The 14,894-nt window shown below is 38.1% G+C and overlaps 1 protein-coding gene across 1 annotated transcript in view; it reads right to left on the reverse strand.

Annotated features, from left to right (window-relative positions):
* Positions 1-7,919, reverse strand: part of HSD11B1 (hydroxysteroid 11-beta dehydrogenase 1) — a 31,164-nt gene extending 23,245 nt beyond the window's left edge. Inside the window, 1 exon segment of the mRNA XM_051996755.1 lies at positions 7,519-7,919. Coding sequence (XP_051852715.1) covers positions 7,519-7,894 — 376 coding nt within the window. The 5' untranslated portion in view covers positions 7,895-7,919.
* Positions 7,920-14,894: the final 6,975 nt, after the last annotated feature.

Here is a 14,894-nt window from a genome sequence, read left to right on the forward strand (position 1 = left end):
TTCATAACCTGTGATGACCGCGTAGTTAAAATCAGCCAGAGTCAGGAATTCAGGTTAAGGGGGAAATCTTCAATCTTTATTTATTTATTTTTTTTTTGGAGGTGAAGGGGATTGCGATAGCAATATGGGCAGCTGTGACAGGAAGCCAGCCAGCAGAGGTGAAGGGGAACTGCAGGTGAAGGGGGGGGGGGGTCTTGATAGCAATGCGAGCAGCTGTGTCAAGACTCCAGCCAGCAGTCTCTCTTTTCCCTTCCCTTTCCATTCCCCTGCCTCCACCCCAAAATTGTCATTTCCTATACAATACATCAGGACTTGCACAAAGAGTGGGCAGGGGCCTTTCTTTCTCCAAGCATATATATTAATAGAGTATGGTCCAATTACTATTTAGCCTCATGTGTTTGGGACCTCAGTGCATCAGCTCAAGCCTCAGCCCATTACAATAACCCACCAGAAGGGCAGTGCCCAGTGCGAGCAGCTCCACTATCTTATATAATAAGTGATGTGGAGATACCCAGAAAGTGGTGAATGGAAGGGACCAGATAGGTTAACTGTTGGGGGAAAAGGTTTGGGGAAAGGAAGAACCTGATGTGTGCCAATGAGCCATATTCACCTTGTCCATTGGAGACAGAAAAAGAGAAGACCCAAGAAACATCCGGTAGTTCTATCTCTTACTGTGCCCACCCCTGAAAGACCCTGGCAATTAGCTCTTTGTGTATGGCAATTGACTCATGAACATCAAAAATAATTGTTAATGAGACTAATGCAGGACTAAAAAACTTGCAGGAATCATTGGATTTCCTGACACATGAAATGATGGACAATAGATTGGCTTTAGACTATTTCTTGGCTGTTGAAGGAACCATATGTTTGGTTGTGAATTGAGCTATTTTTTACACCTTCCTTCTGGGACTCATGGAAATCGTTACAGTATTTTGTTTTTTCATATTGTTATGTTACTATTTGTTTGTGATATTACATCTTGCCTGTGTGATTCCTCCCATGGTAACAGATTTAATTACTGGTATATACCTGCTTCGATTAAAACAAAAAAGAGGGGGAGATGTTGAGGGTCACAGACAGTAGGGGAACTATGGGTGAGGTATAAGACCCTTTGACCCAGAGTGTCTGGTTCAGCTCCCCATATCCCCTAAGGACTCTCAGCTTTCCTGAGAAGTCAGGGGGTGTGACAACCTGTGTTGTGATTGAAGCTGAATGATACCAGGTGGAAGAGTGAGACCAGGAGGCAAACTACATACAATGGCAAGTTGTTCATGTGGTCTCACGTACTCAGTATATACTTGGTGCATGCCCAGTGTTTTTGTTATATAAGGGTATGAGGGTATAAAAAGGGGAAAGTCCTTGGAATAAACTCCATTTCCCCACCATCCTCAGGAGTCCCACCTTATCACTTCTACATTAGGAAGATAAATCTTAATTACCCTGGCATAGGGGATCTAAAAAGCAATGATTCATTTTGTCACTCCAACATGGGAGCTCTAGAAAGCAGGACACAACAAGTAGGACTTTAGAACTACAAGCCCTCCTCCCCACTCTAATGTTTCTATGTTTATTACTCCTCTGCACTTCATTTGTATAACACAATTACTATTTTTTATTATTATAGCTTTTTGTGGGGAGCCGGCGCTAATCTACAGGTGATAAAGCCACATTTCTAAGACTACTCTAACCTTGAATAAGCAGACATCTAGACGCCTCCTGGAGTTTCTGACATCATCAAATGCCCCTGATCAATTTGTCTTTTGGCAGGAAAGTAATCCTTTGTCTAGGGCCCCCTGTGTACTAAGTTTGCACGATCCCCATTTCCTTACAAGCCACTATAAATGCTTGTACTTTTGCCCACAATAAACGAGACTTGATCAGAAAGCCTGTCTTGTCTCCCTTCTATGCGTCTCCTGTCTCTTGCCCCTTCTCTTCTCTTTCAGGGCCCACACACTCTGGTCCCACTGGTTGGGACAGCTTTTTATTGACAAAACACATGCATGGGTAATTTTTCAACACTGACCCTTGCAAAAACTTCTGTTCCCAACTGGAAAAATATTAAATGCTCTTGGATTGGGCGAGCAAATATAATAAAGATGACAATACTACCTAAATTAATCTACTTATTTAGCGCTATACCAATCAGACTCCCAAAAAACTACTTTGATGAATTAGAAAAAATAACAACAAAATTCATATGGAAAAACAAAAGGTCAAGAATTTCAAGGGAATTTATGAAAAAAAAATCAAATGAAGGTGGCCTAGCTGTACCAGATCTAAAATTATATTATAAAGCAGCAGTTACTAAAACCATCTGGTATTGGCTAAGAAATAGACTAGTTGATCAATGGAATAGGTTAGGTTCAAAGGACAAAACAGCCAATAAATTTAATAATATAGTGTTTGACAAACCCAAAGACACCAGTTTCTGGGATAAGAATGCATTATTTGACAAAAATTGCTGGGAAAATTGGAAATCAGTATGGCAGAAACTAGGCATTGACCCACACTTAACACTGTACACCAAGATAAGGTCAAAATGGGTTCATGATCTAGGCATAAAGAATGAGATGATAAATAAATTGGAAGAGCATAGGATAGTTTACCTGTCAGACCTGTGGAAGAGGGAGGAATTTATAACCAAAGAAGAACTAGAGATCACTATTGACCACAACATAGAAAATTTTGATTATATCAAACTGAAAAGTTTTTGTACAAACAAAACAAATGCAAACAAGATTAGAAGGGAAAAAATAAACTGGGAAAACATTTTTACAATCAAAGGTTCTGATAAAGGCCTCATTTCCAAAATATATAGAGAACTGACCCTAATCTATAAGAAATCAAACCATTCTCCAATTGATAAATGGTCAAAGGATATGAACAGACAATTCTCAGACGAGGAAATTGAAACTATTTATAGACATATGAAAATATGCTCCAAATCATTATTAATCAGAGAAATGCAAATTAAGACAACTCTGAGATACCACTACACACCTGTCAGATTGGCTAGAATGACAGGGAAAGATAATGGGGAATGTTGGAGGGGATGTGGGAAAACAGGGACACTGATACACTGTTGGTGGAATTGTGAACACATCCAGCCATTCTGGAGAGCAATTTGGAACTATGCTCAAAAAGTTATCAAGTTGTGCATACCCTTTGATCCAGCAGTGTTTCTACTGGGCTTATACCCCAAAGAGATACTAAAGAAGGGAAAGGGACCTGTATGTGCCAAAATGTTTGTGGCAGCCCTGTTTATAGTGGCTAGAAGCTGGAAAATGAAAGGATGTCCATCAATTGGAGAATGGTTGAGTAAATTGTGGTATATGAACGTTATGGAATATTATTGTTCTGTAAGGAATGACCAGCAGGATGAATACAGAGAGGACTGGCGAGACTTACATGAACTGATGCTGAGTGAAATGAGCAGAACCAGGAGATCATTATATACCTCAACAATGATACTGTTTGAGGATGTATTCTGATGGAAGTGGACCTCTTCGATAAAGAGAGCCTTAATTGATCAAAGATGGACAGAAGCAGCTACACCCAGAGAAATAACACTGGAAATGAATATAAACTGCTTGCATTTATGTTTTTCCTCCCGGGTTATTTATACCTTCTGAATTCAATTCTCCCTGTGCAACAAGAAAACTGTTTGGTTCTGCACACATATATTGTATCTAGGATATACTGCAACCCATTCAACATGTAAAGGACTCTTGCCATCTAGGGGAAGGGGTGGAGGGAGGGAGGGGTAAAATCGGAACAGAAATGAATGCAAGGGATAATGCTGTAAAAATTACCCTGGCATGCGTTCTATCAATAAAAAATTATTAAAAAAAACAAAACAAAAAAAACCCCAAAAAAAAAACTTCTGTTCCAACTTTTCCCCTCCTTCCACTCCCCTAGATGGCACACAGTCCCATACATGTTAAAGTACATATTAAATACAGTATATGTGTACATATTTATACTGTTATCTTCTTGCACAAGAAAAATGATTACTATTTTTTACCTTAATTATGTTGATCTTTCTTTTGAGAGTACCTTATTGTTGATATAAATCTTAAACATAAAGTATACATTTGCCATGTAGAAAAAAATTTGTCTATGTTTAAACTGTTTGTCCATGTTGAGTTCCTTAAAATTGCTCTTTGATATTGGCTCTTATATGTTAAATTTTCTGTTGAGTTCAGGTTGGGTTGATAGAAAATCCTGAAAATCTGCAAGTTTGTTGAATGGCCATTTTTTCTCATTCTCATTCTCATTCAAAATTTGCTGGATATGATATTTTTGGCCGTATGCCTTGTTCTTTTGCTTGTCTATAGATATGATTCCAAGACCTGCAGTCTTTTATTGTACTTGCTGATAAGTATTGTGCAATTCTAACTGTAGCTTCAACATTTTCCTTGTTTCTTGCAAAATTTTCTCTTTGATCTGGGGTTTTTGAAATTTGTGTTTTCCACAAAGGATCTCTTTGAGGTGGTGATCGGGGGACTTTTTCTATTTTTACTTTCCCCTCAAGTTCTATCACTCCAGGACAATTTTCTAGGATTATATCTTGCATTATTGTGTCAAAGTTCTCTTTTTTTGGCCACAACTTTCTGGCAGTCCAATTACTCTTATATTTTTGGTTCATGCTCTGTTCTCCAGATCTATTGTTTTTCTCATGAATTGTTTCATATTCTATTCTATTATCTCATTCTTTATAATGTTTTGTTATTTCTTGGTGTCTCATAACTTCACTGACTTCTTCCCCTTTCCTGATTCCAATTTTCAAAGTTATTTTCATCTTTGAAACTGTAATTGGTTTCTAATTGGTTAACTTTTTTTCATAATCTTCTTGTTTTTCTGGATTGCTTTAATTTTGTTTTTTAGTTTTTCCTCAGTGTCTCTCATTTGATTTTTGAATTCTTTTTTGAATTCTTCTATAAATTCTCTCTGAGCAGGGAACCATTTCATGTTACTCTTTGGGTAGAAGCCTTTTAAAATTGAAGTATCCTCCTCTGAAGATGAATCCCAATTCTCATAAAATATTTCAATGGTGGGGTTCTTTCTTCTTTGCTGGTTCATTTTCTTAGATAAGAGGTTTTAGTGTAGGTACCTCTAATTGTGAGGTGCAGAAATGATGCCTCAAGCTTCCCTTCAACTCTCCACTCTGACCAGGAATCCCATACCAAGATCTCTACCTTTCTGCAAGTGCTTTCAGCCAGCAGTGCCCCTGCCCCACTGCTTCTGCACTCATTAGGTGCTGGTTACTTCTTGCCCAGGGCAGTATCTCAGTAGCTAGGCTGGGCATTCTCAATCAGCTGAGGTTCACTTAGTTCCCCCAGTCCAGTTCCTGGACTCAACCCCCCACCTCCAACTCAATAAACAGGGGAAAATCTCTGTGGTTCCTGCTGAGTCTCCAACCCTAAACAGCTAGTTCGAGGGTCCCCACTTGAAGTTTCTTCAGAGCTAGCCAGGAGGTGGTTCACTTTAGACAGGTTAATTCTGGCCTGGGGTCTTTCTTCAGATCTTTTTGATTGTATCAGGAGGACGCCTGTTCTGCCCCAACGCTTCTTGGTTTTTCACCAGTCTATGTTCACCCTAAAGTGAAAATTTGGGGAAATTGGGACACTTTGAAATTTATCAACCTACTCCACCATCTTCCCAAAATCCTCTCCTAGTTTGTGGTTTATGAAGAGTTGATCTGCATTTTACTCAAGCCAAAGCTCTGACCCTGGAGATCTTTTAAAGTTAACTTAGGAGGACAAATGCTTCACCTAGTATTTATTCCTCCTGTTCTCAACAATTTTTTGGTCTTTTTTTTTTTTTTTTTTGGAGGAAATTTGGAGAGCCAAAAATTTTCTGACTTATTCTGCCATTTTCTCAGAATCTTCTAGTACTCTGTGACTTCTTAATGTCCTTTCATCAGAGAGAGTTGCCCTCTCCCTTCCAAGTCTTCACCCAGCCTATAAGGCTTTACCTTGAACTTTTCAAGGGAATATGCCTTCTAATCTTACTTCAGAAAAACCCATTGAGAAGAGAGGGGATGGACCCTTGATTTTTGGGACAGAATACTCTCAACCAATATCTTTTAAAATGAATCAAATTTGTTTTACTGGCAGCTCTGAAAGCACGTTTATCCAGGATCCCCAAAGTTTGTTTTTACCCCAAGACAAAGTTCAGAAGAATCTGAAAATCAAGTTAATTTTATAGATTGCTTTGGTATTCCTTAAGCAACCCCCCCCCCCCTAAAAAAAATTATCCCAACTCAAACAAAGCTTTCTCAATGTTCAAAAATTTGCTTCTTGCCCACCTTGCAAAATGAAATCCTGAGATCCCATGGTTTCCTATCTTAAAACCATTGGTTTTAGTCCCTAACTTGAAAATATATTTGGAATGACTACATAACTGTTTATATCTATATTTATACATGCACATGTGTAATAGTTTTACACACACACACATACATACCTTCTCAATGGTTGAAGGAGGAAGTGGAGAGAAAGAGAGAATTTGGAAATGAAAATTAAATATAACTTAAAAATAAAAAAGACAAGTTTTAGACTATGTAAAATTTAAAAAATTGTAAAGTTAAAAAAATAAAACCACTCAGCCCTCTTTGTAGTGGCCAGAAACTGGAAACTGAATGGATGCCCATTAATTGGAGAATGGCTGAATAAATTGTGGTATATGAATAATATGGAATATTATTGTTCGATAAGAAATGACCAACAGGATGATTTCAGAAAGGCCTGAAGAGACTTACATGAACTGATGCTGAGTGAAATGAGCAGGACCAGGAGGTCATTATATACTTCAATAATACTATGTGATGATCATTTCTGATGGACATAGCTCTCTTCAACAATGAGATGAACCAAATCAGTTCCAATAAAGCAGTAATTAATTGAACCAGCTACGTCCAGTGAAAGAACTCTGGAAAATGAGTATTAACCACTTCATAGAATTCCCAATCCCTCTATTTTTGTCTGCCTGCATTTTTGATTTCCTTCACAGGTTAATTGTATACTATTTCAAAGTCCGATTCTTCTTGTATACCAAAATAACTGTATGGACATAGATACATACATTGTATTTAACCTATACTTTAACATATTTAACATGCATTAGTCAACCTGCCATTTGGGGGAAGGGATGGGGGGAAGGAGGGGAAAAGTTGGAACAAAAGGTTTTGCAATTGTCAATGCTGAAAAATTACCCATGCATATATCTTGTAAATAAAAAGCTATTAAAAAAATGAAGCCACTATTCTCAAATATGTCCCTAGTTTTACTTTTGGGGAGACATTTCCATCTCTCTCTACTGCTTTTACACTGCTCTCAATAAAGATGTTGGAAGTAATCCTAACCCCAGATAGTCAAGCCAAGTTTGCTTCTCACTCTGCCTGTAGCTTGTGAGCTTATGTCTGTCACAATTTCACTGTCATTCATCTTCTCAGACTTCCCTGTCCCAGCCTCTGCAGGATTTAAGAAACCAACCCCGTAGGAATTTGGGACTCACCGGATCTGAAGTTGTTGGTGGTTGGGTAGAAATAGTATGCCAACAAGAGTCCCAAGGCAGGGAGGAAGATCGTTTTCAGTAGAGCCATCAAGAAGGAAGTATGACACAGGACAGCTCTGAATACTGAGAATACTCTGGAAGCAATTTTTAATTGCAAAACTGCAGAAAGACATGCTGATATAATACAAAAACTTATTTTGTTAACTCCATCACCTAAAAAACAATTGCTGTTGTTAGATTTTGAATTTGACCCATCACAAAGTCCTTGGATACTTACCAGGAAACAAATGAAATAGCCTGACTTGTGTATAGTCACAGATTTCTGAGCTTTTTCAGAATCTCCTACTACTTGGCTGTTCAGGGCACTAGAATTCATTTGAATCCACTTTTTTTTTTTTTTAAATAACTTTTTATTGATAGAATTTTTTTTTTTACAGCATTATCCCTTGCACTCACTTCTGTTCCGATTTTTCCCCTCCCTCCCTCCACCCCCTCCCCCAGATGGCAAGCAGTCCTTTACATGTTAAATACGTTACAGTATATCCTAGATACAATACATGTGTGCAGAACCGAACAGTTCTCTTGTTGCACAGGGAGAATTGGTGAATCTACTTTTATACTGACTTGATCTATAAGCCTGCAGCAAGAGTAGTTTGATTAGTCAGAAAGAATGGAGGGAGGGTTTCAATCAAGCCTGGCTTGCTTGATAAATGTTGAGTCCAACTATACATACATATATGATTATATATAAGTATATGTATATGTATATGTATATATATATATATGTTTGTGTATATGTGTCTAGATAATTATATCTATCTACATTTAGGCATAATTACATATGTTATAATTTATTACCTTATATATTTGGTTAAGATCTATATCTCAAAGTTTCTTAAACTATTGGTTGCCACCCCATATCAGGTTACAAAACTAAAAGCAGGGATTGTGAAACATCTGGCAACAGTAAAAGGTATTAAACATTCTGCTAAGATTTAATTCTTTATGGAAAAATAAATAAGCACATCCATCTCATTAGTATGCAAATTTGTATTCCAAAGAATCATTTTGAAGTAAATTTATGATTTGTTATCAGTAAATGTTTGATTTGTATACTTATTTTGTAATTTACATATTCAGGGTTACATAAAAATTTCTTGGATGAAAAGGGATTGTGAGAGGAAAAAGTTTAAGAAAATCAGCTATATTTTGTGCAGAAAACATTTAATTAGTACAGTAGATTGAATGCCAGGCTTGGAGTCACTTGAGTTCAAATCCAGTCTCAGACACCATTTGTGTAACCCCAGGCAAATCCCTTATCTTTGCTTGCCTCAGTTTCCTCATCTGTAAAATGAAGTGGAGAAGGAAATGGCAAACCCCTCCAGTGTCTTTGCCAAGAAAATCCTAAATGGAGTTACAAAGAGTTGGACACTACTGAAATGACTGAACAAATGTGACATTAACAAGATCTACATTTTATCTTCAAGGAATGACTCAATAACCTCTCATCTGAATGGATCATTTGTTAGGGGTTGTTTGGGCAGGATGACCACTGTGGTCCCTGGTATTGTTCAATGTCATCTTCAACTTTTCATTCTCAGTCACTCCAAATGTTTAATCATTGTCAAGTTGCTGCTCAACATTTCTTATATGTATTACCTTCTCTCCTCATATTCAATCACTATCCCTAGTTCAGGTCTTCATTATCTTTTGCCTGAATTATTGTAATAGTCTTACTATTAGTCTTTTTCCCTCAACTCTTTCCTTATTCTAATTCATTTTCCACAGAGCTGCCAAAATAATTTTCTTAAATAGTGTAAATCTGGCCATTTCATTTCTCCTCCTACTCAATAAATTTCAGTGTCTTCCTGTTTACCTCCAGGATAAAAAAAAGTCTTGTTTGGCTTTTAAATCTATTTACAACTTGGTTCCTCCCTACCTTTTCAATCTTCAACTTTAGAAACTTCTATATACTCTATGATACAACCCTAGTAGTCTCCTTGCTGTTCTTTGCATTTGACATGGTAATTTTTGTCTTTGTGCCCTAGTTGGCTGTCCCCCATGTCTGGAAGAACCAATTTTCAAGGCCTCTTAGCATGTCTGACTTCCTTCAAGATGTTCCTTGGAACACTGCTGGCTTTCTTTCACCTTAACTAAGAAAGATCACTATCTCTTTGGCTTCACAAACGGTTTTCTAACCATGTAATCTGAAAAACTTTCTGAGAAACTACAGTGTGATTTAAGCAGCTTGAATGGCAAATATGGCAGGTTGTAGGACCCCTAAGAGCTCAAAATGACTTTACCTAGTCCAAATCCTTTATTTTACAAAAGAGGAAAATGAGTCCTAGAGAGATGAAGAGACTTCTTTATTCTTTTCAAATTTGTTATTTATTTTTAACTTGTAAAATTTTTTTGAGTTTCAAATTCTTTTGAAATTCTTTCAAATTCTCTTTAGCCATTGAGAAAGTAAACAATATATTATTATAAGTATGAAATCATGTAAAACATTTTTTCATATTAGCTATTTCATAAAAAAGCAAGAAAAATAGAGAAAATGAAAAAAAATATACTTCAATTTATGCTCAGAGTTCATCAGTTCTCTCTGGAGGTGTGTTGCATTTTTTATCATGATTCATCTCAGAATCATTATGTTAACCAGTATAATTAAGTCTTTCACAGTTGATCACTGTTACAATATTGCTATTATATTATTGTGCTCAATGATCTCCTGGTTCTTCTCATTTCACTTAGCATCATATAGGTCTTCCCAAATTTTTCTGAAATCATCCCCCTTTTATAGCACAATACAATGCCATCACAATAATACACTGCAACATTCATCTGTTTCCCAACTGATGGGCATCCCTTCAATTTATAATTCTTTGTCACTGGAAAAAGAGTTGCTATTAATATTTCTGTATATATAGTTCCTTTTCCTTTTTTTTTTTTTTTTAATCTCTTTGAGATATAGTCTTAGTAGTGGTATTGTAGGGTCAAAGGGTATGCACATCTTTTTTGTTCTTTGGGCATAATTTCAAACTCTTCTCCAGAATATTTGAACTAGGTTAAAGCTCCAACACTAATGCATTATTGCACCTATTTTCCCATTTCCTCTCCAGCATTTATGATTTTCCTTTTCTGTCTAACAAGACAGCTAATCTGGTAGGTGCAAGGTGGTACCTCAGAATTATTTTAATTTGCAACTTTATAATAAAAGTTATTGGTGCCAAGATGATGGAGTAAGGAAAGAACTTCTTTGAACTCTTCCAAATAACTTGAAAATTACCTCAGAACTAATCGAGGAACAGAGAAGAAGCTTACCTGCGTAGCAGGAAAGATCTGTGTCACCATACCTTACTGTTCACAATAAAATCTGCCTTGATTGAGAATAGATTTGCTCCCAGAAATTCTTTTCCCCATAGTCCCTGACTGATCCCGACCAATCCTCATCCTTTTCCTGGTGGCCCAGATGGGGATTTCGGATAAAGTATGAGTCAATTTTCAGCCAATGTTGAAGTGCCCCAGCCTAGCAGGTGGGACCCCCTTGAGTGCCTATAACTCTCAGCAGAGGATGTCATGCCATTAAAGTCGTGGCTAATCTTGTGTTTGACAAACCCAAATATCCTAATTTTTGGGATAAGAATTCATTATTTGATAAAAATTGCTGGGATAACTGGAAATTAGTATGGCAGAAATAAGGCATGGACCAACACTTAACACCATATACCAAGATAAGATCAAAATGGGTCCATGACCTAGGCATAAAGAACAAGATTATAAATAAATTAGAGGAACATAGGATAGTTTATCTCTCAGACTTGTGGAGGAGAAAGAAATTTGTGACCAAAGATGAACTAGAGACCATTACTGATCACAAAATAGAAAATTTTGATTATATCAAATTAAAAAGCCTTTGTACAAACAAAACTAATTGCAAACAAGATTAGAAGGGAAGCAACAAACTGGGAAAACATCTTTACAATTAAAGGTTCTGATAAAGGCCTCAATTCCAAAATATATAGAGAACTGACTTAAATTTATAAGAAACCAAGCCATTCTCCAATTGATAAATGGTCAAAGGATATGAACAGACAATTTTCAGAGAATGAAATTGAAACTATTACCACTCATATGAAAGAGTGTTCCAAATCATTATTGATCAGAGAAATGCAAATTAAGACAACTCTGAGATACCACTACACACCTGTCAGATTGGCTAAGATGACAGGAAAAAATAATGATGAATGTTGGAGGGGATGCGGGAAAACTGGGACACTGATGCATTGTTGGTGGAGTTGTGAACAAATCCAACCATTCTGGAGAGCAATCTGGAATTATGCCCAAAAAGTTATCAAATTGTGCATACCCTTTGATCCAGCAGTACTATTACTGGGCAATACTAAAGAAGAGAAAGGGACCTGCATGTGCCAAAATGTTTGTGGCAGCCCTGTTTGTAGTGGCTAGAAACTGGAAATTGAATGGATGCCCATCAATTGGAGAATGACTGGGTAAATTGTGGCATATGAACGTTATGAAATATTATTGTTTTCTAAGAAATGACCAGCAGGATGAATACAGAGAGGCTTGGAGAGACTTACATGAACTGATGCTAAGTGAAATGAGCAGAACCAGGAAATCATTATATACTTCAACAACGATACTGTATGAGGATGTATTCTGATGGAAGTGGAGTTCTTTGACAAAGAGACCTAACTCTGTTTCAATTGATAAATGATGGACAGAAGCAGCTATACCCAAAGAAAGAACACTGGGAAATGAATGAGAACTATCTGCATTTTTGTTTTTCTTCCCGGGTTATTTATACCTTCTGAATCCAATTCTCCCTGTGCAACAAGAGAACTGTTCGGTTCTGCAAACATATATTGTATCTAGGATATACTGCAACATATTTAACATGTATAGGTTGCCATCTAGGGGAGGGGGTGGAGGGAGGGAGGGGAAAAATCAGAACAGAAACGAGTGCAAGGGATAATGTTGTAAAAAAATTACCCTGGCATGGGTTCTGTCAATAAAAAGTTATTATTAAAAAAAAATAAATAAAGTCGTGGCTACTTGGAACTCTTAGGTGTTCAGTTTGATGCTTAATGAAGTCTTTTGTTTTTCTCCTTCACTAGGACATTGTTGGAGTTGATAAGAGAGGACAGAGGTGAAACATAGGACAGTCCTGGAATATGGATAGGGACTGTGTCTGAAGTTGTCCCTTGATACATTAGGACAAATTTGGCCAACAAAATTAAAGAAAAAGGAGGTTTATGTTTTCCTCTGACACAGTGTGGTCATCATACAATTTAGAAGACCAAGAAATTTGGCCAGAAAACATCTTAATAACAACAAAATTAATCCTGAAATTAGCTCTTTTCTGCAGAGAGAAGGGGAAATGTTTCATATGTCCAGCCCAGGACTCTGCCCTTAGAAAACTTTGCCCTATGTTTCTTGCTAAATATGACCCACTTCACCAGGAACTTGATCCATTGAATGTTTCAATGCCTCCTACCCTCCCACCTAATCATCCAGTCTCAGCCTGGGGATCCATGTCTCTGGCTGATCTGGATAGTTAATCTAGGGTTGAGATCCCCTTTCTTCCTAGCTTTATCTTCCTCGTCAAGACACTCTTTCTTATCCCAAGTGCATACCTACACCTGTCACATAGTATTTGCTTCAAGCTGTAGCACCTGAAAAGTCTCTATCCAATATTTCCCTTCTGAGAGGAATCCCTAACTCTATGGGAGAATTAAAGGAATCTGGGACCTGAGCCAGAATTTGGGTTGTTTTGGGTGAAACCCACTCCCCTCCAGGAGCCACTGACTCTGTACTTTTGTAATTTGCAAGGGGCTCTACCCCCATAAGGCAGGGAGGGGGACACAGTGACATTCTCCAGTCCTGCCCCAAAGTTCCCCGCAACCCCACCCCCCCATCCCAGTCCAGCCCAGCCTCCCACTCATCTCACCCTAGCTTCCAGCTTTAACAAAGTTCCCTCAGCCTCACAGTGCCCAGCCAGAGGATCCTGGGAGGTCCTGGGGGTGCAGGAGCTGAGGGTTAAGGTTCCAGATTGCCACAAAGTTCTCAAAGTGCTGAAGGGGACCGTGCCAAGGACAGCTTGGAGAGCCTCTGATTCCTCCAGGGAGTGGTGGAGTCTGCAGGCTCTGAGCAGGAAGGACAGTTCCTTTTGGTGGAGGAGATTTAAGAGAGTCAGTCCAGGGGTGGGGCTAGAGAGGAGGTCCAGATCCCCAGAGGGTGGGGGATAGAGATAGGGAATGGGAGGAGGAGTCTCTCAGAGCTTTTATATATACACCTACCTTTAAAGATCAGCCTTAGGACAATGGCTTATAGCTGAGAGCAAGAACAGGTTTCTGTTTCTGAAATACCTGAAATAGTTTGTGTCGTTCTTGTATTACAGTGAAGTCCATTTGAATGAAGGGAGCAAAGTCTATCGAGAGTTCCTTGATAGTAATTTTATCAAACATATATCAAACCAAACTAAAGCAAAGAGCAAAAGGATGGTAAATCTGAAAAGTGATTTGTCCTAGTTGTCTAATTTAGAAAAGTGATGACCATTAACTTAGTAGCAGGGTCTTTTATTCCTTCATCTTTATTGGGCTTAGTAACATCAGGCGTTTCTAACATGGAAATGGACAAAGGATGGCCTCCTCTCCCCTCCTCCATAAGGGCCTCAGGCTCGCAGAGAAATGTTTGCTCAGCTAGATTAAAGGAGGTGTTTTGCACGACAAAGTGCCTGCTCAACAATGTTCTGAGGAGTATCTATAAGGATGGCTGCCTGACAATATTCATAACCCTGATCTATAATCTATGTCAAACATCTGCCATTGTGCATTCTCCTTACATCCAGTAAATTCCCTATTTTTCCCCCTATAAGCGGAAAGTCAAGCCACTGTTTAATGTTAAATGTAACCCCAAGGCTGAACAAGAATGCTTTTAAGACTGTCTCTACTTCTGTTCAGTAAAGAAACTCTCTCTAAATCACCCATCCCTTGGCTGTGTTGAATTTTATTTCCTGGGCTATCTCACTTGGAGGTCCCACCGAGATGAGCCTTTGGCTCAGTCTGACGGCCTGGTTCTGCTCACTTCACTTAACATTAGTTCATCTGAGTCTCTCCAGGCTTTTCTGAAATCATCCTGCTGATTATTTCTTATAGAACAATAATATTCCATAACATCCATATACTATAACTCTTCCAGCCATTCCCCAACTGATGGGCATCCATTCAGTTTCCAGTTTCTTGCCACTACAAAGAGTGGCCACAAACATTTTTCCACATGTGGGTCCTTTTCCTTCCTTTAAGATCTCTTTGAGATATAGGCCCAATTATCTAGTTAGTTTTGTGAGGGATGTAGAA

Source organism: Antechinus flavipes, chromosome 4, assembly GCF_016432865.1.
Source record: "Antechinus flavipes isolate AdamAnt ecotype Samford, QLD, Australia chromosome 4, AdamAnt_v2, whole genome shotgun sequence".
Lineage (NCBI taxonomy): Eukaryota > Metazoa > Chordata > Mammalia > Dasyuromorphia > Dasyuridae > Antechinus > Antechinus flavipes.